Raw genomic sequence first — 24,248 nt, 5'->3', positions numbered from 1 at the left:
TACACTTTCTGGATGCACTGGAGGAAGCAAGGAGGAAGAGGAGAGAAAGTGAAGTCAAGCTATTGCTGTACCGAGTACAGGTTGGCACCAGTGAATGCTTGACCTGCCTCGATCCAGAGTTTGAAGACCTGGTATTTGGAAGGCACCTGAGTGAAGGTGAGTGTACTATTTTTTTAAATCTATACCAGGGAAACTGGTAGAAAGTGCCTGTGGATTATTTAAAACAGAAGAATTACAGGGAAACAAATAGAGACAGACAATTTTAGGGAAAATTTTGTTTTACTTATTCTAATACATTTTTTATTTAAAAGCTCAACTACTAGGCAATCACCTATATATTTTTCCACTATTGCCAACACTAAACATTTAAAAATCAGGTTAAATGCCCCAAAATCATGTGATTATCTTACAAATTATGCGATTTAAAATAATAATAAATTGGGTTATTCTTTTACCTGCCTTCTGATTTTTTTAAACTGTAGGAGGAACCACCCCATTTATGTGTGATGATCTCAGACTCAATATTCAGCCTTAAATATAGACACAAAAATCTGGTCTCCCTGTTCTCTACTTACTTGTAGACTCTCTTTCCTGGGGTGTGAGGAGCTGGCCTTCTATCCTCCTCTATAACTATACAGAATACTTAGGTAGGGGGATTTACATCATTCCTTTGCACCCATCTCACTCTGCTTCTTGCTCTCCACATTCCTCTGCACGCCTTTGGTCTGCCTTTTGTTTCATAGAATCATAGAATCATAGAGGATTAGGTTGGAAGAGACCTCAGTAGGTCATCTGTTTTCTCACATTCCTCTGACTCGTCATGGTTTCTACGCCTGATAACTGCCAAGTTCCATGCAGCTCTATGCATGATATTTTTGCAAATTATTTAGTGAGCTAATTTGTATTTTTGCAGATCATTTGCATATTGCCATAAACCTCAATACAGCCTCCCCCAATCAGTGGTTGGGGTAGGACATTGAGCAGCACTAAATTTGTCAGTTATGAGGCTGGGGCAGATACTGGGGTGGGAAGGTATACAGAGGTGCTGGGGATATGCAGGGTGGGAGTCTCACAAATGTCTGGGATTGCTGGGTTACGTGTTTGGGTGTCTAGGGTTAATCAGATGTCTAGAAAAACTGTGGAGGCCTGGATTCTGACCGTAAAATAGCTGGTCCTGTTGATGGGTGTCTGGGGTAGATGCGTAGGTGTTGGGCTGTCTGGGACTGCTGAGTTAGATGGGTGGGTGTTGTCTGGAAGGACATGCTGGACTAGTGGCTAATGTCTCTCTGGAAGGCAGGGGTCTGGGATCTGGCTGGGCAACAGGAGTCTTGTGTAGTCTCTTTGAGGGTCTTGATGAAAGGAAAGGGTCTCCCTCTCATCTCTCTAGGGCTTGGGCAGGGGGTCTGAGGAACTATGCACTTGCTAGGAGGCAGAGGTCTGGGGCCTCTATGTGGCAGAGGTCTCTCTCTGTGGGGGCATGTGTTGGGGGTTGGGAAGAGAGTCTGGTGTCTCTGGGAAGGGAAAAGGGCCTGAATGGAAACTCAAGGGAGCCTGGGGCTACTATTGAACTGCCTTCACCTTTTGTCCCTGCCAGCTAGCTATTCCTCTGCATCTTCCCCACCTCTTTGCTGCTGTTGCTTCTCCTGCACCTTTCCGGCTCCGATCCAGCAGGACAAGCAGCCAGAGGAAGTAACTATGTAACCTGGCTGCCTGAATTTAGGCTCCACAGAAGCATCTAATAGTTGCAGGTAAAATTACAGCTCTTGCCCATAGCTCTGGCAATTATGTGACATTCATGATGGGTTATGTGCAGCCATGACAGGCTATGAATACATGTGGTTCAGGTGACACTCAGCAGCTCTGGGTTTCCTCTCTCCTTATACATCTCCCTTCCCTTCTGCCTCCACAGTCCCATTCTCTGCACATCTATATTCTCTTGTGCTGTGCCTATCAAATGGTCACTAAGGGGCCACCATCATCTCTGAAGGCCATCTGGCTTCAGCCACATTTGCAGCAGTGGGAGATGGCAGAAATCTTTGCTGGGGCAACCTCACTTGCACTTGCAAAATCTGTTTCTCTTCTCATTTAAGTCATCCATTGGCTTCTTAAATAGAAGGGCTTGTAGAGGGCTGAAAATTGGCTCCCCCCTCTTATTGTGATGGTTTAAAATGAGTCAATTTTAATGCCATGTCATGTAACAACAGTAAGGAATCATAGGCCATGTCTACACTTACTGGGGATTGATGCTGCTGCGATAGATGCATCAGGAGTAGATTTAGCAGGTCTAGTGAAGACCTGCTAAATCAACTGCAGAGCACTCTCCAGTCAACTCTGGTACTCCACTGGAACGAGAAGAGTAAGGTAGTTTGACTGGAGAGTGTCTCCCATCGACAGCGCAATGTAGACACTGCAGTAAGTTGACCTAAGCTACGTTGACTCCAGCTACATTATTCACGTAGCTGGAGTAGCATAATTTAGGTTGACTTACCCCGGTAGTGTAGACAAGGCGATAGACAGAAGCCAAAATCCACAAAGGTGCTTAGGCTTTGCAATACCTAGTCCCTAGAGTCCCTACTGCCAAATGGAATCCTCAACTTCAAGCTGGGCACCCAGGCACCCCACACAGTGCATGGAGAGAGATGCCTAAAAAATGATTTCACAGAAGCCAGCAAGCTGAATAGGGAGCCACTTAATAGACAGGAATGAAATACAGGAGGGAAGTGGGGCTTGGGTCCTGCCCTCTAAGATATTTAGGCATCTAACTCCCATTGATGGTTGATCGAGTCATCTCTCATCAGTGTCCTGCAGTTATGGGTGCACACTGAGAGGGCAGTCCTTTTTCTGGCCCCTGAGATTCTTAACAGCCTCCTGTCAACTGAACTCCCCACCACCATCATAGAATGGATTGAGGAGCGCATAAGGAGTTGGGGCCCATTTATTCATGTTGAAAATGCTGCGAGAACTCAACACAAAAAGCAGCCAAGTTGGACTGAATATTAACCGCTCCAAAATTAAATTTATGCATTCCGATACCTTGCCAAAAGCCCAAATTAAAATCAAGGGAGAAAAAATAGAAGAAGTTGAGCAATGTGTCTATTTGGGCCAAGAAATTAACATGCGCCACGATCAGGAAGGTGAACTCTCGCGAAGAAAGAAAGCAGGTTGATGCTCATTCAATTCTATCAAGGATGTCCTCCAAGGAAAAATCAACAAGGCAACACACGCCAGCCTCTTCAACTCACCAGTACTGCCAGCAATGTTGTACGGAGTGAAACATGGGCGTTGACAAAGACAGAGGAGCAGCAACTATCTGTCATGGAGAGGGCAATGGAAAGAAGGATTCTGGGAATTTCAATCCGCGACCAAGTCCCCAATGAAGTGATCAGACAGCAGAGTGGAGTGCAGGACGTCATTGTTGAGATCAGGCATAGTAAAATGTGATGGGCCGGGAATATGGCGAGGCTCACTGACAATCAATGGACTGCAGCTGTCGCTGAGTGGTTCCCACGGGAACTGAAATGACCACTCGGCCGACTTCAAAAGAGATGGGAAGATTTTATCGTGAAAAGACATGGCCGCACATGGAGAAGGAAGGCCAGGATACGAGAAGAATGGAAGACGTGTTGTGATCGGTGCAATCTATACGAGGGCTGAATCAAGGTGATCAAGGAGAATTCCCATTGATCTGCACCTCTAGGCACCTATCTTCACTTGGGATTCTCAGCTGTGAACTTTCTCCTGGAGTTAGGCACCTAAGCCAGGTCAGCGAGTGCCCTAGAGGATGAAACTAGAACTTTCTTGTGGAAAACCACATACAGAGAGAAAGAGCTCATTATAGCCAGTAGCTCAGGTCACTGACCAGGGATGTGTGAGACCCCTTTTTCAAATCCCTGGTCTGTCTAATATGGGTCAGAGACTTGAACACAAGTGCCCTAACCACCAGGGTATTTTGGGGTGCATCATTTTCAGTTTCTCCTGTTGAAGTTCTTCCAATTTATTTATTTATTTATGTATGGAAAGGCAAACCTAGTGTTCTTATTCTAATATGTTTAAGAGGTTGGGGAGGAGAGTGAATTCAAGGTAAAAATAGAATATGGGGGGAAAGAACTACATATTTGAGCCCATCAAGTTTGAAATATGCATCCAGTTTAGATGATATAACTAATATATAGAAGAATATTTTCATATTAGAAGCAGTTTAACAAAAGGTCAAGAAAACTGTTTAAATAGCCCTTCCCAGAGGAGGGTTAGCATATTCTGATAGAATGTTATATTGTAGTTTTTGCATTACTCTTAGCCTAATTAACAAATGCAATACTGGCAGAAATGAGCCTAGAACAATTGCCAGTCAGAATGCTCAAAATGAAGCCACTGGGGAACACCAGATAGCAATAAAAAAGCAATGGCTGCTTATTTTCAATTCTTTGGAGGACCAACTCAAACTGCAAATGTAATTAAAATTCTGTAAATAGAACACACTAAAGCACTCCTTCTGGCATTACTATGCATATCTTTGATATTTGTTTAACAAATGATCAAATAGCTTTTTTATACATTGTGTCTTATTTAATATTTTTCATAAATGTTAAGAGTAATACTTTCAAAATATTGTAGTCAGTGCAGAATATCCTATTGAAATATATTGAATTTTATTGGTTCCTGTTAGGCCTATTGTCTGAATCTCACCTTTTTATATTCTCTGTGTCTCTGTTGCTATGTTGTAAAATCATCTTCATGATCTTTGTTATGTTTGGACAGCTAAAATTAGTTCAAAGAGAGATGGTAGCATTTCAATTTGGATATACTTAACTCACAAGTCTCCAGTCCTGCCTTCCCTTTCCTTATCACAAGAAAATAAATATCAGAAGATAAACAAGAAAACTTTACTTTTTTTCAGATGTGACACACTTTCCCATCACCACAGCAGGATGTTATCCTACTTTGCAGTGTTTTGTGAAGCAGGAAGGCCTGGTGTGCCAGGCTAATGCAGGGGAAAAGTGAGAGCAGCTACTGCACAGGAAGATGTGATCATAAATGAATGGCAGTGGGTGAACTGTGTCTGTGAGAGGAGTTTGAGGTCAGGATAATCCCAGACCGGAATTAATTTGAAATTTAATGATGGCAAACATATATCTGTATGTGAAAGTGGGAGAATGGAGAAGAGATTTTTAGGCCAGAGAGTGAGAAGGAGAATGCACTAAGGGAAACATGTGCAGGTTCTGGAAGTTTAGAGAAGGAGACAGAGAAAAAGAGAAGAAAGGCCAAAGAGCTCCACTACAGGGACCAAACTTCAGAAAAACATCGTTCCAAGAGAAGTTTCCCTGCATCACATGATATTATCTTTCTCCAGTTTACAGCTGACCAAAAACAGGATGAAACTTTCACAAACATTTTTGTTAATTTAGTCCTGGTTTTCTTCATAAAAACTTCAAACATCACTTAAAACTTCCATGGACATCTTGAATTTTGAAACCTTCCCCTCTGCTCTGTAGCTGTTTGAAAAATGGGACAAAAACTTCTTTAAAAAACTACCTGTTTTTTCCCCATCATATTTCAAAATGTTTATTATTTTTTCAAAAACAGAAGCCTGAACTATATTTAGTATTGCTGAACTATATTTAATTTCTAAACTAAGTACATTGATACAATACATGAAGTCTTCATATTAAAATAATGCTCAAAAATACAGCAAAATAATGTTGAAACACAAGGAAACATACCTTACTGTCCATACATGTATAGTACCAGTGGGAACTTAGTCCCTCCACACTGCAACCCATACAAAATACACGTCATTCATTCATCTATTGCAACTACATCTGGGTTTACGTTGTAGGGTCCAGAAAAGCAGAGGATGACTCTTCAGAAGATGGGACCAGGTTCTTCCCCATACATTCAGCCTAAATGCATATCTGGGCACTGCTCCCTTTCTGCACAAACTATAAGGGATCTTGCTCCCTGCGTCTCTTGTCCTAGCCAGCACAGTAGTTCCAGAGGAAGAGGACATTCCAGGCTTATGTGTGTAGGGGCCTCTGAACTTAGTTGGGAGAGTTCCAGTGGAGAAGATCCTGTGTGCTGCTATCCAGCCTTAGGCTACATCTACACTACAGGGGGGAGTCGATTTAAGATACGCAAATTCAGCTACGTGAATAGCGTAGCTGAATTCGACGTATCGCAGCCGACTTACCCCGCTTTGAGGATGGTGGCAAAATCGACCTCTGCGGCTTCCTGTCGACGGCGCTTACTCCCACCTCCGCTGGTGGAGTAAGAGCGTCAATTCGGGGATCGATTGTCGCGTCCCGACGGGACGCGATAAATCGATCCCCGAGAGGTCGATTTCTACTCGCCGATTCAGGCGGGTAGTGTAGACCTAGCCTTAGAGTCTATGCCTCCTATAATGTCGAGAGAGAGAGAGACTTCCTCTTCCAGGGAGTACAGGGAGAGTATACAGTGGTCTCCAATTTGAAGGGAGCTGGGATTGCTTTATGGAACTCTGTCCAAACCACACACACAAAAAGCCAGAAGTTGCTGCTCAGAGTCTGCAGGGGCTTTGATCAAGCAGGGAGTGTCAGAGGCTGTTGGTCTGTTGGTGGCTTCACTGGAGCCAGGACAGAGACTGTTGCTGTGCCCAGAGCTGACTGAGGTGGGCCTGCAAGTGAAGGCAGTATGAGTAACCACCAGCCTGGTTTGGAGAAGTGTTTGCAAGCGGGGGGGGGGGGGGGGGGAGGCAGCAAAGAGACTTTAAGGGGTGTCCAAGTCTGAGAAGAGGTGGAGTGATCTTGTCATCTAACCAGAACCGCGGGTTGCTGACATCTGGTTAAAACAACTCCAGAGGCGTTGTGCAGCTTGGCATGATTCCAAATTAGCATTGGTTTGCTCCTTGTTGCCATGGCTGGACTGATTTATGGAACCAACAGAGTGCTGTCTCTTCAAGGGCGTTCACACAAGCAAGTGTTTAGAATCCAGAGAAGTGTACACTCAGGGGTGGGGTAATTGGTAGCAATGTAAATGCAAGTTAGATACGTTTAATTTATTACTGCAAATTGTATTTGTTAATTGATTTAACAAACTGCCCCCTGCTGATTTAAATTAGTTATGACATTTAATCTCAGTCTGTTATAGCATGTTTTCTTAAATGGTTAAGTAAAGGTGTTTTAACTCCAATCTAAGTGTATATTAGGCATATATTGTTGACAATTGGTGTCTTTGAGTTAGACCTATTGCCTAGATTCCTGGAGGTTCCCAAGGCAGGCCATTGAGCATGTACACGGCCCAGCCAGCTGGAGGCACCACAAATTTTAATTTCCTTTACAAGTAAAAAGTGTAAAAGGACTGCAGCAGAGGGGTTGGCTAGAGGATTCACACCTATCCAACATCACCACTGGGATTCTCAGGATCTCCTTTACTGTCAACAAGATCAGGCACCTGGGTGAGTGCTGGCTACTCCCGAGTAACCCAGGGAAGAAAGGGGGTTACAAGTGTTTTGTCTTACTCTTCTGCTTTGCTGGAGTTACTCTGAGCATGGGAAACTGTATCCATCTATCTTCCTTTTAGGCTTACCCCCTCCTTTCAGTGGCCCTTCTATTCACTACTGCTGTCTGGGGGAGGCTTTGAGGAAAAAGGAAGTGCCCATATTTGGTGGAGGGAACTAGAGCTAGTATTTTCAATTCTCGTTTTCTTCAGCTGCTCCATATCAAGCGGCAGGACATGATCAGAAAGGAAGATATTTGATGCTTAACCCAGCAACCACCTCCATCCGCACAGGTTCAGTTTTGGTGGCTTTCTTGGTATGGATATATTATTAGAATGGAAAACTAATGAATTCTGAAATGTGTTTACCAACGAATGCCTCTACATGGCTGGCAATCATGTGAGCACCAAAATCTTCAGTGGTGCAATAAGATTGCCAGTGATGGACATAAATTGAATATCCATCCAGACCACCTTAAGGACCTAACCAGAAGTCAATCTGGGTGGCACTCAATCTGTCCCTTTGGGATTTGTTATAATAACAATGATGACCAGAGCTAGAGTCTACATGTGGCATGTGAGAGAGGATGGGAGTATCAGCAGATATGTGTGTCAATGGGTGTCTTAGCAGAGAGCACTTATACAAAATGGTGGTGGGGGGGGATAAGAAGGTACTTGAAAGAAAGTTTTCACAAACCTTTATACATTAAAACTAATGGGCTCTATATATTTTTACTCATAAATTCAGACTACACAACATTTTTTTACAGCTTTTTCTGGGCATTTGAAACAGAAAAATATGTTGCACTTAGATCCTTTATCTTGTGCCTCTTTATAACTTCTCAGTGGTCCTCATCCAATGCCCATTGTCCAAAGTCATTTGGGAAGACCCAAATGTTTAACTGTGTTACTGTACTATAGCAGTGCATAGTATAGCAGTGCATAGAAAGCAATGGTGTGCTTTCTTAGGTAAAAATATTCTGTTTGCCATGTTTTAGGAAAGCTTATGGGAAAGGTTATTCTGTACTAAATTCAGGGGATTTTAAAATGTTTTTCTTTCTGTTGGAATAGTTATTATGATAATTATTAGCATTTCACATGTGAATACATCTAAGAAACTGGAAGCCAAAGGGTTTATCTCTTCTTTCTATATTTATGTTTCTCTTCTTGCTGGGTGTTTCGTCTGCCTTGAACTGAAATATGATGCCAAGCTGGGAACTGCGAATAAATTGGCAGACGCATGTTGTCAGTTTATCCGACCTAACTTCCATGCTGTTTATTGTGGAACAGTATGGTGAGATAGAAATCATTAAAGGAAATCATATAGCTGAAGAAGAATCTCTTGCTTAATAGGAATGGCAGAGTTTTTAATAAGTTCTGCTTTCTTAATTACATAGTTCTGTATTTGTGGATCTAGCTATGGGAAGGTTTTCCATGTCTCCACATGTGCAGCATGAATGCAGACAGCTGTTCTGGCACCACAGCAGCCTCTGGTGGAAAAAAGGCTGAACTACAGCACTTCTATGGCAGAATGTATTTTCTGCGGGCAAAAAAAATTCTGTGCCTGCAGAGTGACGCAGAATTGCCCCAGGAGTGGAAGTTTATCACAGCATCCTGCCTGCAGAGCCAGATTAGGACAGACAGAGTGGGGCACTAGGAGCTGCTGAGGGGTCACGGACTGGCTAGTGAGGGGGGCAGACTGAGGCGCATGTTCAGGAGCTAGTTGGGTGACAGCATTGAGTCAGGGGCTGAATGGGAGTCGGGGAGCAAGGCCACATGGGAATGGGAGAAGGCAACTGCAGGGACACATGAGGATGTGGGAGGACGGTGCAGAGACATATGGGGATGGGGGTAGTGGTAGATGTGGTAGATGTATCTGACTGAATGGGAGAGGCTTGGGAACAGCCAGGGTCTGCATGGGGGAGACTTCACAACTTCCTAGAAATACCTCCCCCTCCCAAAAAAACCTGTTCCATATTTCTCCCACCCACACCCAACAACCCTCCAGATTCACTCCAGGCTCCTTGCCTCTCCCTCAGCTCCTCCATTACCCCTGATATCCCCCACGCCTTTGCACGGCTTCTGATGGGTGTGGGAAATACCTTTCTGTATTGTAATTTAAATGAATTACTCAAAGCTCTGCATTAATATGCCTAGTTAGGAATCTATATGTAAAAAAAAAAACAGATTTTTTTTTTGATTGTGTTGTTACAGATATAGTTGCTGATAGGTATTTTGAAATAAGTTACCAAAATTAATGAATTTTAATTTTTGCAGAATTTTAATTTTTTTTGCACAGAATTCCACTGGGAGTAGCACATCCAGTTACCACAATAGCACATGTAAATTAAATGTTCATGTCAATAATTGCACATGCAAAACAGTTGCTCAATTGCACTTATTAATTTTTTTAAATGACGACCTAAACATCTTTTTTGTAGTCGTCACACTTAAAATGTTTTTTCTGTTTTGGAAGATTCCAGAATTTTAAGAGAAATTCCCTGTATTCATAATCAGGAAGGACTCTGGAGCTAATAATATCTTTCAAAACAATCAAAATTTTTAAAGTATGACTGCTGTATTTCAAATTTTAGGGTTTTATTTAAATTACATATATTAGTTAAGCTAAACGGAAGTGTAGCAGAAAGATAAATATGTGACATTGCTAACAAAGAATTTACAAAGGATTGATGTATATATATATATATACACACATACACACACACAGAGAGAGATTATAAAATAAAAGAAAGAGGCATACAGTATCAGACAAATAATATTTAATATTCAAAAGTAACAGTATTGTGTATTTATAGAAATATGAATATAGGAAAATATAAAAACATACACCTCAATATAGAATTTGCTCAAATCGGTGTTTCCATTATCTTGTATTTGATACAAAAGCACACCATAATGCATTGTGTGAATGTTTATGAACCCACAACATTGTTTTTTGTGCTGACCTTTTAATTTAATTTAATTTAATTTAATTTAATTTAATTTAATTTAATTTAATTACATTTTATTTTGACTTTCAGGAGAAAGATTACAAGTGTTTGTTTGCATGAATAAACCCATTTTTTCTGAAAAGCAGACTAGTATGAAGATGACACACATTTGACACTTTTTGCACAGAATGAACAGGAGGCTTCTCTTCATTTGGAGTTTCATGAAAAGCCTACTGTATCCTTTCAGAAACGGTTGCATCTTTTTAGAACTTTGGTGGCTGTGATGGCACAATCCGGTGTTCAAATAGATTTGTCTCAAATTTAATTATTTACAAGGCCCGTATGAAATGGCGGAATTTCTTAATAAAAGGAAGGTGTAGCTTGCACAGGGAACTACAACTTGTGCCAAAATTCTTTGATTAAACTTTAACTCCATTTTTAAATTTTACAGTTAGGAAAATGAAAACTATACAGACTTTACTTACTGAAAAATGTGAAGCATCATCCCAAAGATTCTCTTGTTGACTTTAATGGAGCCACAGTTTCACCTCTGGAGTCCTGGTGGTGGTATATTGTCTTTTTCAACAAAAGATAAAAAAAAATCAAACATCTAATGATTTCATTAGGTGCAAAATAAGCACTCAGATACAGTATGAGTATACCAGCGGTTCTCAACCCGCGGCCCATGGGCCACATGCGGCCCAGTTAGCACACAGCTGCAGCCCAGGCTCCAGGCTAGCCTGCCACATGGTCAGCTCCGCGATCCCGGCTTCCCTGCTGCATGGCGGGCTCCTGGCTGCTGGCTACTGCCAGTCTTGCACAGCAGAGCTCAGGGTCCTGGTGGGCTCTGGAGTCAGGGTCCTGGCTGCCCCCTGGCAGAGCTCGGGGTCCAAGCATTGGGCTGCCCTGCCACCTGGCGGGGCTTGGGGTCTGGGCAGCCAGCTGCCGCTCGGCCACACACCCAGCAGGGCTTGGGGTCCGGGCAGCTGGCAGAGCTTGGGGTCTTGGAAGCCAGCTGTCCCCCATTGGGCTCCGGGGTCCTGGCTGCCCTCCTGGTGGGCCCTGGGTTCCTGCCTGTCCCCTCCCCTCCGGTGGGGCTTGGGCTCGTGGCAGTTGGCTACTGCCTGGCACCCCGCAACAGGCTGCAGGGGTTTGAGGTTCCTGGCCCCTGCCCAGCCCTCTGTTCCTGGCCCAGTCTGTGGAGGGTTCTCTGGGTGGAGGGCGCTGAGCATAGGGGTTAGGTGGGGGGCACAGTGGTTCTCAGCTAACACTTCGTTGATAATGATAAATAGATTGAGAACCACTGATCTACAGACATAAAGCGTAACAAGAGAACATTCTATAAATATATTAGAAGCAAGAGACAGGCCAAAGACAGGATAGGTCTGTTACTCAGTGAGGCGGGGGGATGACCATTACAGAAAATGTGGAAATGGCAACAGTGCTAAATCACTTTTTTGTTTCAGTTTTCACAAAAAAGGTTAGTAGCAATTGGATTTCTAACATAGTTAGGCCCCTACCAAATTCATGGTCCATTTTTGTAAATTTCATGGACATAACTTTTTAAAAATCTTGAATTTCAGATATTTAAATGTTAAATTTCACAGTGTTTTAACAAAACATGGATACCTTGGGCGCTGCCTTCAGAGCTGGGTGGCTGGAGAGCAGTGGCTGCTGGCCAGGTGCCCAGCTCTGAAGGCAGCACTGCCACCAGCAGCAGCACAGAAGTAAGGATGGCAATACTGTGCCCCCCTCCCACAATAACCTTGTGACCCCTTTTGGGTTAGGATCCCCAATTTCAGAAAACACTGTGTGCTTTTACCCTATATAAAAGACCAGATTTCATGGGAGAAATCAGATTTCATGGTCCATGAATTTAGTAGGACCTTAAACATAATGAATGCCAGTGAAAATGAGGTAGGATCAGAGGCTAAAATAGGAAAAGAACAAGTTAAAAATTACTTAGACGAGTTAGATGTCTTCAAGTCACCAGGGCCTGATTAAATACATCCTAGAACTCTCAAGGAGCTGGCTGAGGAGATATCTGAGCCATTAGCGATTATCTTTGAAAACTCATAGAAGATTCCATGTCAGGGAGAGATTCCAGCTGGAAGGGCATATCGAGTGGGGTCCCACAGGGATCAGTTCTGGGTCTGGTTCTGTTCAATATCTTCATCAATGATTTTGATAATGGCATAGAGAGTACACTTAGAAAGTCTGTTGATGATACCAAGCTGGGAGGGGTTGCAATTGCTTTGGAGGATAGGATTAAAATTCAAATTGATCTGGACAAACTGAAGAAATGGTCTGAAGTCAGTAGGATGAAATTCAATAAGAACAAATGCAAAGTACTTCAGTTAGGAAGGAACAATCAGCTGCACACCTACAAAATGGGAAATAGCTGCCTAAGAAGGAGTACTGAAGAATCTGGGAGTCAACAGTTTAACACTGTTGCAAAAAAAGCAAACATCATTCTGGGATGTATTAGCAGGATTGTTGTAAGCAAGACCCGAGAAGTAATACTTCTGCTTTACTCTGTGCTGATTAGGCCTCAACTGGAGTATTGTGTCCAGTTCTGGGCGCTACATTTCAGGAAAGATGTGGACAAATTGGAGAGAGTCCAGAGAAGAGCAACAAAAATGATTAAAGGTCTAGAAAGCATGCCTATGAGTGAAGAAAAATTGTTTAGCCTGGAGAAGAGAAGACTGAGAGGGGCCATGAAAACAATTTTGCAAGTACATAAAAAGCTTTTACAAGGAGGAGGGAGTTACACTGTTCTCATTAATCTCTGAGGAAGCAACGGGCTTAAATTGCAACAAGGGCAATTTAGTCTGGACATTAGGAATACAAGTTCAGTATTGTCTACCCTAAACATTCAAATACTGTGAGTCAGAACTCACAAAAGAATGTTTTTTTAATAGTGATTTAAAAAAAAAAAGGATTATTTTTTAATTTCCCTTCTGGTTTTTAGGGTTCATATTTGCATTAGGAGGGCTAAACACATTTTCTATATGAATGCTGAGATTCTCCAATTAGCAGGAAGTCAGAGTAACTATCACAATAGTCTTTTTAGGCTTTATAATCTATAAATATATAATATATAAATCATATGAATCCAGGAACTGGGGAATTAAAAAACAACAACCAAATATCACAATATTTGTGATAAACAAGAGAAGGTAAAACTGAATACACCTCTCCACCCCACCATTGCTGGGCTGATCCTGTATAGGCCTCCCTCATGTCAAATGCAATTAACATGAGTGTAGGAAGGATGGAGAGGGAGCATAGCTTCAGGCACCATTCTTAACATACGCTAAAAGTTTCCTTCTCTCTGTTGTGTTTCCTCCTAAGGTTTTGAGGGAAACATCCACACTGAGGTGATAAAGAAAAGGGCCCTCTCCATACCAGCTAACTTTATCCATTCCCCCTGGAACATGGAGCAAAGTTGTTACAGGTCACCAGGGAAGATGGGAGGAGACTGTTAGTGCTTGAAGCACCTGGAGATGATGTGTTGTCATTTCTTCCATTCACATGGGGTTGTGGCTTTGACTAGTGATTGTGTGGTGTAGCTGCTATTATGTTAGGGTGTCAGGTGTGATCAAGTGAGTTCAAAAGGTACTCTTCTTATACTGGGCTTTGAATGCTGATCAGAAGAGAGAGCTACCTGCTGCAGCTGGGGTAGGCTCTGATCTGATTTGCTGTTAGAGGGATAAAATAAACCAAAGGATGTTTTTGTGTATTAATGTTCAGAACAACACAGTTACTATACCTGTGCTTCTGTTGCTGGGCTTTCAACTGCCTTTTTCTTCTCTTGCAGGGTGTCCAAAGTTGTGGCAGCTCTTAGAGGGGCAGTGCTTTCCAGCCAGAAATATGAGTGCCTTTCCCCACATTCTTCTCTCTTATTACTCTCAAGTTTTTTGTTGGTTACTTTACTCTTTTGAAACATTTTGTGTTTGTTTGTTTTGTAACAGAAGAAGATAGTCCACAAATCTGTTGATGTTTCATTTGTTTTCATATTTCCCGTTTGTTACTGTTTATAGTTACTATGTGACTATTATTTCTGTGCCCTGTGTGTTTGTTCCAGGGTTTCAATACCCTCCTACTGAGGACTGTGATCTGGGTCCCAGCACTGAAGGATGAATTTAGCTTCTGGTAGGATTTACTGGCTATTTTTTGAAAGATCAGATGAAAAGGATAATAGAATTGTGAATGATGATGAAGATGAAGAGGCATTATTCCCAGCAGGGCTTTAAGCCCAGCATGCTTGAAGACTGTAGTTTCAAAATTCTGCTCCAAGGAAGAGAATCCTCATGTGCAGCAGGACCCAGATGACTCCCAGGTCAGCAGGGGTGGCACATTGCCCCCATTCCACTTTTGCTGCACAACTTTTTCAAGTGAGGAGACCTATTACACCCTCTAATCCTCAAGTTCCCACTCTTGGGGAGGGGACTTCTGAGTTATTCAAAGGGAATAACTTCCCTGAAATGCCAACTCTTCACCTCCCATGTGGCTGATACTTGGCATTTCCCACTTCCTCCCATAACAGTAAGAAGCTCTAAAGGGAGGGAGTGGGTATTAGTCAGTGCCAGCCGGGCAGATAGACCGATTCATGAGGAGACTCCCTGCCAAGTACAAGAAAGCCCACTTTTGCCATTTCCAAAGAGGGGGCATGTGGGGTGATGCAAAGCAAGAATAGGTTAGAGAAGGGGAAATAGGCTATCATTGGGGGGCTATAGTTTGCTACCCCCCTCTGTCATAACTATAAAGGGAAGGGTAACAGCTCTCCTGTGTACAGTACTATAAAATCCCTCCTGGCCAGAGACTCCAAAATCCTTTTACCTGTAAAGGGTTAAGAAGCTGAGGTAACCTGGCTGACACCTGACCCAAAGGACCAATAAGAGGACAAGATACTTTCAAATCTTGGGGGGGGGGAAGGCTTTTGTTTGTGCTCTTTGTTTTGGGGGTTGTTCGCTCTTGGGACTGAGGGACCAGACATCAATCCAGGCTCTCCACATCTTTCTGAACAAGTCTCTCATATTTCAAACTTGTAAGTAAACAGCCAGGCAAGGCGTGTTAGTTTACCTTTGTTTTCTCAACTTGTAAATGTACCTTTTACTAGGGTATTTACCTCTGTTTGCTGTAACTTTGAACCTAAGGCTAGAGAGGGGTCCTCTGGGCTCTTTAAGTTTAACCCTGTAAAGTTATTGTCCATCCTGATTTTACAGAGATGATTTTTGCCTTTTCTTTAATTAAAAGCCTTCTTTTTAAGAACCTGATTGATTTTCCTTGTTTTTAGATCCAAGGGGTTTGGATCTTGATTCACTAGGAGTTGGTGGAAGGGGGGAGGGGGAATGGTTAATTTCTCCTTGTTTTAAGATCCAAGGGGTTTGGATCTGTATTCACCAGGGAATTGGTGAAGAGTCTCTCAAGGCTACCCAGGGAAGGGAATTAGCATCGAGAGTGGTGGCAGCAGACCAGATCTAAGCTGGTAGTTAAGCTTAGAAGTTTCATGCAGGCCCCCACATTTGTACCCTAAAGTTCAAAGTGGGGAAGCAGCCTTGACATGGTGGCAGAGCGGTGGGATCATTTTAAACCAAAAGCCAGTAAGATTTTTTTTCTCCTTTCTAGCTGCTTGGAAAGCAGAGCTGAAGGTAGATGCATATCTTATCTCTCCTTGCCTGAAGGCAGAGGTGTTAAGTTTTTTTTAACAAGGGTCTTTGTTAAGAGAAGCGTTCAATCAGTGAGCAAACAGCTGGTAAAAGGAATTTACAAGCTGAATTGTTTTTTTCTTTCTACCTCTTGGGGATAGCTAGTTGGAAAGTCTCTGTTACCTCAGCAGCAGCCTGAGCTGAGTGCATCCCAGTTTCAGTCAACTGCAGAGGGGTGTGGCCTAGCACAAGAAAACAGGAAAATGACTACCAAAGAAGTAACTAACAAAATAGAACTGGCCAGACTAGAAGCAGACGAAAATGAAAAAAAAACATCAGAGACTGCTTCAATTAAAAAAACTCGAGAAAGAAGCTGAAGAGAAAGCCAAAGAGGAGGCCCACAAAAGAGCTATGGAGCTGAGAGAAAAAGAGATGAAGCATGAACTGGAATTAGAATGGGCTAGGCCGGATATACCAGCCAATCCTAACAACCCCTCTCCAGGTACCCCTTCCCATCCCAGAAAATTCCCAACCTACAAAGCAGGCGATGATACTGAGGCCTTCTTAGAAAATTCTGAAAGGGCCTGCCTTGGATACAGCATCACTACAGACCAGTACATGGTAGAGCTGAGGCCGCAGTTCAGTGGACCCTTAGCAGAGGTGGTGGCTGAAATGCCTAAGGAACACATGAACAGTTATGAACTTTTTAAAAACAAGGCCAGAATCAGAATGGGGCTAACACCTGAGCATGCCCGTCGGTGATTCAAAGCCCTAAGGTGGAAACCCGATGTGTCATTTACCCAACATGCCTACCACATTGGGAAAAATTGGGATGCCTGGATATCAGGAGCAAATGTTAAATCTACAGAAGAGTTGCCCTTCCTAATGCAAATGGAGCAGTTTTTAGAGGGTGTTCCTGAGGAAATAGAAAGGTACATCCTAGATGGGAAGCCCAAAACTGTAACCGAGGCGGGGGAGATTGGAGCCAAATGGGTGGAGGTGGCAGAAAAGAAAAAAAACTAGTAGCAGTTGGAGCGAATATCAGAAGGGGCAACCCGAAACCAAACCTTACCACCGGGGACAACCCAAGGCCCCACCCACATGCCAAGGGAAACCCCAGACGCCTTCTCACCTCGCCACACCAGTCTCCACCAACCAACATCGCCCCGGTGATACCTTAGCAGGGTGATTTTTAAATGTAATGAACTGGGACGTATAAAGGCTCACCGCCCCAACAACCCCAACCGATTACAGTTCATTACACCACAATCACACCAAAGATCCCCAGACCCAGATGCCTCTCTCATACCCTCGGAGCGAAGGGAAACCTTGAGAGTGGGCGGAAAGAAGGTTATCACTTGGAGGGACACTGGGGCACAAGTGTCAACTATCCACCAATCCCTAGTGGACCCCAAACTCATCAACCCGGAGGTTCCAGTGACAATTCAACCCTTCATGTCACAGTCTGTAACCTTGCCTACAGCCAAGTTGCATGTCCAGTACAAGGACTGGTCAGGAATGTGGACTTTTGCAGTCTATGACAATTATCCCATCCCCATGCTGCTGGGGGAAGAGTTGGCCAACCATGTGAAGCTAGCCAAGAGGATGGGAATAGTCCAAGGAGGAACTGATGTCTCCAGCATCAAGGGAACAGTTCCAGGCTGAGCAGGAAGCAGATGACAGCCTTCAGAAAGCTTGGGCGGCTGCACGGAGCACCCCACCACCTCTCAGCTCTTCTAACCGATCCTGGTTTGTTGTAGAACAAGGACTTTTATACAAGGAGACTCTTTCTGGTGGGCACCAGGAAGACTGGCATCCTCAAAGACAGTTGGTAGTTCCCACTAAGTATCAGGTAAAGCTCTTGAGCTTAGCCCATGATCATCCCAGTGGCCATTCTGGGGTGAACAGAACCAAAGACGGGTTGGGGAAGTCCTTCCACTGGGAGGGAATAGGCAAGGATGTTGCTAATTATGTCCAGTCTTGTGAGGTGTGCCAACGAGTGGGAAAGCCCCAAGACCAGGTTAAAGCCCCTCTCCAACCACTACCCATAATTGAGGTCCCATTTCAGCAAGTAGCTGTGGATATTCTGGGTTCTTTCCCAAAGAAGACCCCCAGAGGAAAGCAGTACATACTGACTTTCATGGATTTTGCTACCCGATGGCCAGAAGCAGTACCCTTAAGCAACACCAGGGCTAAAAGTGTGGGCCAGGCATTAGCAGACATTTTTGCCAGGGTAGGTTGGCCCTCCGACATCCTTACCGATTCGGGAACTAATTTCCTGGCAGGGACCATGAAAAACCTGTGGGAAGCTCATAGGTTGAATCACTTGGTTGCCACCCCTTACCACCATGAAACCAATGGCCTGGTGGAGAGGTTTAATGGAACTTTGGGGGCCATGATACGTGAATTCGTAAATGAACACTCCAATGATTGGGACCTAGTGTTGCAGCAGTTGCTTTTTGCCTACAGGTCTGTACCACATCCCAGTTTGGGGTTTTCACCATTTGAACTTGTGTATGGCCGCGAGGTTAAGGGGCCATTACAGTTGGTGAAGCAGCAATGGGAGAAGTTTACGCCTTCTCCAGGAACCTAGACTTTGTAAGCAACCTACAAAGCACCCTCCGACACTCTTTAGCCCTTGCTAAAGAAAACCTAAAGAATGCTCAGGAAGAGCAAAAGGCCTGGTATGATAAACATTCCAGAGAATGGTCCTTCAAAGTAGGAGACCAAGTCATGGTCTTAAAGGCGCTCCAGGCCCATAAAATGGAAGCGTCGTGGGAAGGACCATTCACGGTCCAGGAGCGCCTAGGAGCTGTTAACTATCTCATAGCCTCCCCCACCTCCAACATAAAGCCTAAGGTATACCATGTTAATTCTCTTAAGCCCTTTTATTCCAGAGAATTAAACATTTGCCAGTTTACAGCCCAGGAAACAGATGACGCGGAGTGGCCTGAAGGTGTCTACTACGAAGGAAAAAGGGATGGTGGCGTGGAAGAGGTGAACCTCTCTGCGACCTTGGACATCTGCAGCGACAGCAGATCAAGGAGCTGTGCACCAGCTTTGCACCAATTTTCTCAGCCACTCCAGGACGGACCGAACGGACATACCACTCCATTGACACAGGTAATGCTCACCCAATTAGAACCCCACCCTACCGGGAGTCACCTCATGCCCAAACTGCTATACAAAGGGAGATCCAGGACATGCTACAGATGGGTATAATCTGCCCCTCTAATAGTGCATGGGCATCTCCAGTGGTTCTAGTTCCCAAACCAGATGGGGAAATACGCTTTTGCGTGGACTACCGTAAGCTAAATGCTGTAACTCGTCCTGACAACTATCCAGTGCCACGTACAGATGAGCTATTGGAGAAATTGGGACATGCCCAATTCATCTCTACTTTAGACTTAACCAAAGGGTACTACCAAGTTCCACTAGATGACCCCGCTAAGGAAAGGTCAGCCTTTGTCACCCAGGCAGGGGTGTATGAATTCAATGTACTCCCTTTCAGGTTGCGAAATGCACCCGCCACCTTCCAAAGACTTGTAGATGGTCTCCTATTGGGATTGGGAGAATCTGCAGTTGCCTACCTCGATGATGTGGCCATTTTTTCTGATTCATGGACAGAACACCTGGAGCACCTGGAAAAAGTCTTCGAGCGCATCCAGCAGGCAGGACTAACTGTTAAGGCTTAAAAGTGTCAAATAGGCCAAAACAGAGTGACTTACCTGGGGCACCAGGTGGGTCAAGGAACTATAAATCCCCTACAGGCCAAAGTGGATGCTATCCAAAAGTGGCCGATTCCAAAGTCAAAGAAACAGGTCCAATCCTTCTTAGGCCTGGTCTACACTAGGCGTTTATGTCGAAGTTAGCGCCGTTACATCGAATTAACCCTGCACCCGTCCACACTGCGATGCTATTTAGTTCGACATAGAGGTCTCTTTAATTCGACTTCTGTACTCCTCCCCGACGAGGGGAGTAGCGCTAAATTCGAAATGGCCATGTCGAATTAGGCTAGGTGTGGATGGAAATCGACGCTAATAGCTCCGGGAGCTATCCCACAGTGCACCACTCTGTTGACGCTCTGGACAGCAGTGCGAGCTCGGATGCTCTGACCAGCCACACAGGAAAAGCCCCGGGAAAATTTGAATTGGAATTCCTTTTCCTGTCTGGACAGTTTGAATCTCATTTCCTGTCTGGACATCGTGGCGAGCACAGCAGCACTGGCAACGATGCAGAGCTCTCCAGCAGTGATGGCCGTGCAGTCTGTGAATAGAAAGAGAGCCCCAGCATGGACTGATCGTGAAGTCTTGGATCTCATCGCTGTGTGGGGCGATGAGTCCGTGCTTTCCGAGCTGCGATCCAAAAGAAGGAATGCAAAGATCTACGAGAAGATCTCTAAAGACATGGCAGAGAGAGGATACAGCCGGGATGCAATGCAGTGCCGCGTGAAAATCAAGGAGCTGAGACAAGGCTACCAGAAGACCAAAGAGGCAAACGGACGCTCTGGATCCCATCCCCAGACATCCCGTTTCTACGAGGCACTGCATTCCATCCTCGGTGCGGCCGCCACCACTACCCCACCAGTGACCGTGGACTCTGAGGATGGGATACTGTCCACGGCCGGTTCCTCGGACATGTTAGGGGACGGGGAAGATGAGGAAGGAGATGAGGAGGGCGAGGCAGTCGGCAGCTCTCACAACGCTGATTTCCCCGACAGCCAGGATCTCTTCATCACCCTTACAGAGATCCCCTACGAAGCGTCCCCAGCCGTTACCCCGGACACAGAATCTGGTGAAGGATCAGCCAGTAAGTGTTGTAAACATCTAAACATTTATTTTTAACAAAACAGGAATATTAACAATTAAAAGAATGGGTTGTTCATGATTAGTGTGCCCTAGGCGCTTAACGGTTTAGTAATGGGCAGTGGAAGTTTTGAAAAGAAATCTAGCAATGTCCGGTTTTCAGTGATTGTCCTGCACAAGCCGCTCTACTGTTTATTCCCTGCTACTGCAGCTACAGTAAAATGCGGTCAATATGTCCGGGGATAGAGCAGTAATCCTCCTGGGACATCTCGATGAAGCTCTCCTGGAGGTAATTTGAAAGCCGTTGCATGAGGTTCCTGGGGAGAGCGGCCTTATTGGGTCCTCCGAAGTACGACACGTTGCCGCGCCACGAGATTAAGTACTCGGGAATCATTGCTCTGCACAGCAGGGAGGCATACGGCCCTGGTCTTTGGAGGCTTTCCCGGAGCATTCTCTCTTTGTCGCTCTCGGAGATCCTCATCAGGGTGATGTCGGCCATGGTGACCTGCTTTTAATTAGGTAGGGGAATGTTAGTGTTGGGACTGCTTTCCCGTTCCTTTACAGAACTGTAACCGCTGGTTTGCAGCCACGCGGTGGAGGCGGGAGAGGGGCAGCCGAAAGGGATCGTTCCCGGGGACAGCCGCGAGGGGGTGGGACAGGGGCAGAGTTCCCGCTTGCCGGATTGCTGGCAGCAGGGACTGACATGCTTTAAATGTGAAATGAGGCCAGTGGTAATATAAAAGTTTTAAACTGCCACAAGTGTACGGCTTACCATGTCTGCCTGCAACAGAAATTCCGTTGTGCTGCCCCGGTTCTCAAATGTGCTGTTCAAGACCCCAGGCACTGAATGCGAAGGCTGAGAATTCGACCTTGTGCTGAGTGCGCATGTGAAAGGTGCTGTGCATGGTCTTGTTCACAGAGAAAGACTATGTTCTTTGTTCACAACTACATTTATCTTTCTGAGGAATTCACTCCCTTTTTCCCATTCCCACAGCCACATCTGCGACTGTCTCACAACCTAGCCTGGAATCACACTCCCAGAGGCTAGCGCGGATTAGGCGTAGGAAGAAGAGGACACGGGAGGACATGTTCTCTGAGCTTATGGCCTGTTCCCAAGCCCAGGCAGCACAGCAGACCCAGTGGCGGGAGAACTTGACCCGAATGCACCAAGCCAACATGGATCGGGAGGAGAGGTGGCGGCAGGAAGACCAGCAGGCGACTCAAACGCTGCTTGGACTACTGAGGGAGCAAACGGACACGCTCCGGCGCCTTGTGGATGTTCTGCAGGAACGGAGGCAGGAGGACAGAGCCCCGCTGCAGTCCATCTCTAACCGCCCTCCCCTGCCACCAAGTCCCATACCCACCTCACCCAAAGTGCAAAGAAGGAGAGGCGGCAGAGTCCCTGCTAAGTCTCACTCCACCCCTGCAGAGAGCTCTAGTAGCAGAAGGCTCTCATTTCCCAAAATTTGAAAAGTTCTTTTCTTCCCGCCTGACACAAGCCCACGTCCAAGTTTCACCTCCCAATGCCATGTGTAGTTGATAATAAAAAATTCGTTTCTGTTAACTACTGTTTCAATCATGTTCTTTTGGAGGAGGAGGGGAAAGGGGGTTGGTAATTGGACAGGACAGTCTCCTTTGGCAGGGTACATAGTCGGGGGCAGGCACAGCAGCAGGGCACATACACAGTGCAGTGATGCAGTGACTAGTTACCCCGGTTAGTCTGGGAGGTTGTTTTCATGTTATGTTTGCGGGGGGGGTTGCTCTGTGACTTTGTGGCGGGGGAGGGCAGTTACAGATCTTAAGCGCCGGTCCTTAGGCAGGATCACAGAGCCACACAGCATGGGATCTGTAACCGTCCTCTCCCTGCCACAAAGTCACATAGACCCCCCATACACACAGTCCCGATCAGGAGGGGTGACAGGCTCCGTTGAAACAAGCATCCCACCGCAGCGGAGCCTGTCAATCCTTGAGTTTAGAAGCTGCATTCGCGTCACAACACTACACCCGCTCCGCACCACAGTCTGCGTCCCAGTTTTAAAAAATTCCCGCGAAAACAGTATTAAAGAAAACGGTGTGCTTTAACAAAGTAGAACTATTTTTATTTCGACACGTGTGTTGGAGGGGGGGTGAAGGGGGTATGTAACTGGATAGGATAGTCAACATTAACTGGGTAAAGAAACGGGGGCAGGTTTAGCTTCTCAGTACACAAACTTTAAAGTCACAGGTTACCCTGCTCACTCAGGAACTTTGCTTTCAAAGCCTCCCGGATGCACAGCGCTTCCCGCTGGTCTCTTCTAATCGCCCGGCTGTCTGGCTGTGAGTAATCACCAGCCAGGCTATTTTCCTCAACCTCCCACCCCGCCATAAAGGTCTCCCCCTTGCTCTCACAGAGATTGTGGAGCACACAGCAAGCTGCTATAACAATGGGGATATTGGTTTCGCTGAGATCACAGCGAGTCAGTAAGCTTCTCCATCTCCCCTTGAGACGGCCAAAAGCACACTCCACCACCATTCTGCACTTGCTCAGCCGGTAGTTGAAGAGTTCTTTTTCAGTGTCCAGGGCGCCAGTATAGGGCTTCATGAGCCAGGGCATTAGCGGGTAGGCTGGGTCCCCGAGGATGACTATAGGCATCTCCACATCCCCAACAGTTATTTTGTGGTCCGGGAAGTAAATACCTTGTTGCAGCCGTCTAAACAGACCAGAGTTCCTGAAAACACGAGCGTCATGAACCTTGCCCGGCCATCCCACGTAGATGTTGGTAAAACGTCCCCTGTGGTCCACCAGTGCTTGCAGCACCATGGAAAAGTATCCCTTTCGGTTAATGTACTGGGTGGCCTGGTGGTCCGGTGCCAGGATAGGGATGTGAGTTCCATCTATGGCCCCACCGCAGTTTGGGAATCCCATCGCTGCGAAGCCATCTATGATCGCCTCCACGTTTCCCAGGGTCACTACCTTTGGCAGCAGTACATCAACGATTGCCTTCGCTACTTGCATCACAACAACCCCCACGGTAGATTTGCCCACCCCAAACTGGTTCGCGACTGACCGGTAGCTGTCTGGCGTTGCAAGCTTCCAGAGGGCTATGGCCACTCGCTTCTGTACACTCAGTGCAGCTCGCAACCGGGTGTCACTGCGCTTCAGGGCAGGGGACAGCAACTCACAAAGTTCCAGGAAAGTTCCCTTCCGCATGCGAAAGTTTCGCAGCCACTGGGATTCATCCCAGACCTGCAGCACTATGCGGTCCCACCACTCAGTGCTTGTTTCCCGTGCCCAGAATCGCCGTTCCACGGCATCAACATGACCCATTGCCACTGTGATGTCCTCGGTGCTGGGTCCCCTGCTTTCTGACAGGTCTGTGCTACTCTCAGAC

At 45.4% G+C, this 24,248-nt stretch overlaps 1 protein-coding gene across 1 annotated transcript; it reads left to right on the top strand.

Annotated features, from left to right (window-relative positions):
• Positions 1-19,915: 19,915 nt before the first annotated feature.
• LOC135981472 (uncharacterized) lies at positions 19,916-22,441 on the top strand. Its single transcript, XM_065584153.1, has 2 exons — positions 19,916-20,881; positions 21,872-22,441. The coding sequence occupies exons 1-2, from the start codon at positions 20,305-20,307 to the stop codon at positions 22,345-22,347; spliced, it is 1,053 nt and encodes a 350-aa protein (XP_065440225.1). The 5' UTR covers positions 19,916-20,304; the 3' UTR covers positions 22,348-22,441.
• Positions 22,442-24,248: the final 1,807 nt, after the last annotated feature.

The sequence above is a fragment of the Chrysemys picta genome, chromosome 2 (genome assembly GCF_011386835.1).
Source record: "Chrysemys picta bellii isolate R12L10 chromosome 2, ASM1138683v2, whole genome shotgun sequence".
Taxonomy (NCBI): domain Eukaryota; kingdom Metazoa; phylum Chordata; order Testudines; family Emydidae; genus Chrysemys; species Chrysemys picta.
Note: the sequence above shows the minus strand (reverse complement) of the source record. Positions and strands in the feature narration are given on the sequence as shown.

What these genes read in the sequence shown, in the direction of transcription:
- LOC135981472 (XM_065584153.1), top strand. Translation starts at nt 20,305, where the DNA reads ATGCAGAGCTCTCCAGCAGTGATGGCCGTGCAGTCTGTGAATAGAAAG. An exon ending in ATCTGGTGAAGGATCAGCCA is followed by an intron (nt 20,882 to 21,871) that starts GTAAGTGTTGTA and finishes CCATTCCCACAG; the next exon opens with CCACATCTGCGACTGTCTCA.